This window comes from Otolemur garnettii, unplaced genomic scaffold (assembly GCF_000181295.1).
Source record: "Otolemur garnettii isolate 467f Iridium unplaced genomic scaffold, OtoGar3 scaffold00007, whole genome shotgun sequence".
Lineage (NCBI taxonomy): Eukaryota > Metazoa > Chordata > Mammalia > Primates > Galagidae > Otolemur > Otolemur garnettii.
In genome coordinates, this window is record NW_003852402.1 from 21,767,278 (window position 1) to 21,771,530 (window position 4,253).

Consider the following 4,253-nt stretch of genomic DNA (forward strand, 5'->3'; position numbering starts at 1 on the left):
GAGTCTCCTGCCTCTGCCTCCCAAGTAGCTGAAACCACAGGTGCCCGCCACAACGCCTGGCTATTTTTTGGTTGTAGCCATCATTGTTGTTTGGCGGGCCCAGGCTGGATTCGAAACCGCCACCTTAGGTGTATGTGGCTGGCGCCTTAGCCCCTTGAGCCACAGGTGCCGAGCCTACTTATTATATTTTAAAGAAAGTTTACCACAATATTGAAAGGAAAACTCATTTCTTCACACTAAAGGAACTTAAGCCAAATTTATCCTAAAATATCTTATTGACTTTGCAGTAGACGTTAAAAAAACTTACAAGAAACTAAGTCCCAGGAAGTTCTCCGTAATGACAGAGGAGAAAAAACAAGGATGAGGGACTGAGTGTCCCTCTGACAAGAGTATAGTCAATGCTGCTAACAAAGTCTATGAAGTAGAAACTAAAGCCATGTGCGTACAACAGGCGAGCCCTAGCCTCCATCTTTATAATTCTCCTAGAAGTTCGCTGCGTATTTCATTCATTCTGTCATCTAAACTGCTGATGTCTTGCCTACTAGAAGCCAGTAATTGTTTCTTTTTCATAGTGTTTTTTTTTTTTATTGTTTGGGATTCGTTGAGGGTAGAATTACGTCGCACTGATTGCATTTGCTAGATAAAGTCCCTCTTCTATTTGTGTCCCACCCTCAAGAGGTGTGCTATACACCGTGACCCCCCATCCTCCTCCTTCCTCCCCCTCCCAACTCCCTCGCTCTCCTACCCCACCCTTTCATATTAGTTCATCTACTGCCTTCATATTAGAATTGAAACACTGGCTTCTTGCTTCTCCATTCTTTTTTTTTTTTTTCATTAAATGATAGCTGTATACGCTTCTCCATTCTTGTGATGCTTAACTAAGAAAAATGTGTTCCACCTCCATCCAGGTTAATACAAAAGATGTACAGTCTCCGTCTTTTTTAATGGCTAAATAATATTCCGTGGTACACATATGCCACAGCTTGTTAATCCATTCCGGGGTTGGTGGGCCAGTAATTGTTTTTTAATTCCTCTAGAAATGTTATGCAGAGAGAACTCACCAATGAATGAAGGGAAGCAAAAGTTGATGCAGCCACACAACTCTTTCTAATGAACACCTGGAGAACCCACCAGACTCACTAGGAAGGTCAGTGGTACCCCTTAAGGCCTCTTCTTCCCAGTATCCCACTTTCCACTCTAGTAACCATCCACTGCTCCACCTACTTTCCCTGCTCTCCCATCCCTACACAGTCTGCCAGACAAACTTTGATCTTCTCCAGACTCTAGCAAAAATGTCATCTCATTCAGGAAGCCCATCCTGTCTATTTTCTTCCTCCAGGAAGTGAAACGACATCCTTCCTTGTTCTAACTTTGTACCTTGCTTCTACTGTTCATTTATCATACATATATTTTTTACCCCACCAGACTACAAAACAGACTAAGAGACTTACCTTCTAAGAGAGAATGATCTCGAACAGCTTCCGCAGCTAATACGGACTTGCCACAGCCTGCCATTCCATATATGGTGACCCATCCCGGTTCCCCATTCAATTTGATGAGCTTTTGCTGAATTGCATTCACCAGCTTCTTCCTAGTAACGAAAACAACTGGCCGCTGTGGTACTCCACCTTCACACAGAACTGTCCTTACTGAAATCAAAAACAAGTGTGAATGAAGAGAACTTTGAAATGGACACTCAGGTAACACCACAGACACCAAACACAGCATGGCTGAGGCTTAGCTTTGAATTTCCAAAAGAAGTAATAAAATGTGGCTAGCACATTAACTTCCCTTTCTGATTTCTCAGAAAATAGATACCCTTCCAGATGCCATAAACATTGGAAGTCTCCATCTATACCTGCTCTTGCTCAACCTATTACTCCTGGAGTCTAGTCTTTCTCTCATAGTGAAGATTAGTTAGGAGAGTATAAACAAAGAGAGAAATGTTTATAGAATTCCTTTCAAGAACATGGATCTCTAAAAATTCTTATTCTTTCCTACGAACTTGAAACATGCATCACTGAAAAATGACTTAAATAAGGACCTTATTTTCTCTAAAAATTAGAGTATGTATAATAAAAGTAGCAAACAGTTCACTGGGCAAGAAGAAAACGTGACAGTTAATATGGATGAAAGATTTAAATTAAAAACATCCCTACAGGCTCAGCACCTGTGGCTCAAGCAGCTAAGGCACCAGCCACATACACCTGAGCTGGTGGGTTCAAATCCAGCCTGGGCCCGTCAAACAACAATCATGGCTGCAACAAAAAAATAGCCAGGCGTTGTGGAGGGTGCCTAGAGTCCCAGATACTTGGGAGGCAGAGGCAGGAGACTTGCTTGAGCCCCGGAGTTGGAGGTTGCTGTGAGCTGTGATGCCACAGCACTCTACCCAGGAGGACAGCTTGAGGCTCCATCTCAAAAAAAAAAAAAAAAACCCTACGATGTTTTCACACGCACTTTTCAGTGAGCTGATCACACTCTCTTTAGATGATTACATCTACAATCACACAAATCTGCAGCAATGTAACCACGGGGATAGCAACAGAAGGTATCTATGATACAAACCATATGTAGTTATTCCACCTCCTGAATCTTTGTCACTGGAAGAAGAGACAACAGGAATGCCATCTTGGAGAAGGGCAGCAAGATCTTTATATCCTTCAAGTAGTAGAGCATTATAGAATGATATGTAGGAATAATTATCTTTCTTAAGTATCATTTTAATTAGCATAGCTGCCCGTTTCTGTTGAGTAGGCTAAAAAAAAATTTAAGTAGTTTAGTATACAACAATGAATATATTTGTGACATAAATTAGTGGAGAACAATGCAAGTTATGAAATTCTTTTTTTTTTGAGACAGAGTCTCTCAGTCACCCTGGATAGAGTACCATGGCATCACAGCTCACAGTAACCTCAAACTCCTGGGTTTGAGCAATCCTCTTATCTCAGCCTCCCAAGTAGCTGAGACTACAGGTGCTCACCACAATACCTGGCTAGTTTTCCTATTTTTAGTAGAGATTGGGGTCTTACTCTTGCTCAGGCTGGTCTCAAACTCCTGAGCCCAAACAATTCACTCACTTTGGCCTCCCAGAGTACTAGGATTACAGGTGTGAGCCATCGTGCCCAGCCCAAGTTACAAAATTCTAAAAATTAGGAAAGCATTAAATTATTAAGCCGGCCTCAGAAGGCTTTACCTCGTTTTTCACTTTTTCCTCCTCCGAAATTGTTAAAACTCCATCCCCAATCATGTGATCCATGATGTAGGCTGTTTTGATGTCCTTTTCCAGAGCTTCTTTATATTGAAGCAAACAGTTCCGAGCTTTTGCGTCCATCCTCCCTCAAATTTTTCTCTGTCTGAGCTGTCAACCATGAGCTATAGGCAAAGCACCAAAATATCTGTGAAGCAAATAAACACATGAAAAGATGTGCGACCTCACTGGTAAAGAAGACCAGCCTAGTGGCTTATGCTTGTAATCCTAATACTCTGGGAGCCCATGGCGGGAGGATCTCTTGAGGTCAAAGCAATTTTGGAACTCTTTTTCTGGAATGGGCATCACAGCAGTTGCAGTACAAGGTCTTACAATTAAGTTCTCAAAATCAATCTAGAAAAAGTGCTTGGAAGGGTGGACTAGGTGCTGAAATTGGTACCTAGCTTCCCAAGGGGAGTACTTCAAAGGTGACTGTGACAGTCAGCAATGAGGTCTGGAGCACTTTCTCTAGGATGAGTTCACTAACTTAATTGTCTGACCTCGCATAATACAAAATATGTTTGTATCCCACAAATAATATAGAGAGCTGTTTTGAAGTTTATTCATCAAAATGTTTGGGTTACTTCTGAATAGTAAGATTTGGACTTTCCCTTTTTTGTACTTTTATACATTGTCTTAATTTTTTTAACTAAGACAATTATTTCTTCTAGTAAAAAATACTTCTTTTTTGAGATAGAGTCTTACTCTGTCACCCAGGTTAAAGTGCAGTGGCATGATCATAGCTTACTGCAGCCTTGAACTCCTGGACTCAAGTGCACTTCCTGCCTCAGCCTCCCAAGAAGTTAGGACTCCAGGCACTTGCTACCATGCTAGGCTAATATATTTTTTAAGAGACGGGATCCAGCCACGTACACCTAAGGTGGCGGGTTCGAATCCCCAGCCCAGACTCGCAAAACAACAATGATGGCTGCAACCAAAAAATAGCCAGGCGTTGTGGCGGGCGCCTGTGGTCCCAGCTACTTGGGAGGCGGAGGCAGGAGACTTG

At 42.1% G+C, this 4,253-nt stretch overlaps 1 protein-coding gene across 1 annotated transcript in view; it reads right to left on the bottom strand.

Annotated features, from left to right (window-relative positions):
* APAF1 (apoptotic peptidase activating factor 1) overlaps nucleotides 1-4,253 on the bottom strand; it is a 73,179-nt gene that overhangs the window by 66,669 nt on the left and 2,257 nt on the right. The window contains exons 2-4 of the mRNA XM_003783326.3: nucleotides 3,194-3,395; nucleotides 2,566-2,755; nucleotides 1,452-1,649 (exon numbers count right to left, since the gene is read on the bottom strand). Coding sequence (XP_003783374.1) covers nucleotides 1,452-1,649; nucleotides 2,566-2,755; nucleotides 3,194-3,331 — 526 coding nt within the window. The 5' untranslated portion in view covers nucleotides 3,332-3,395. The remainder of the gene's footprint in view (nucleotides 1-1,451; nucleotides 1,650-2,565; nucleotides 2,756-3,193; nucleotides 3,396-4,253) is intronic.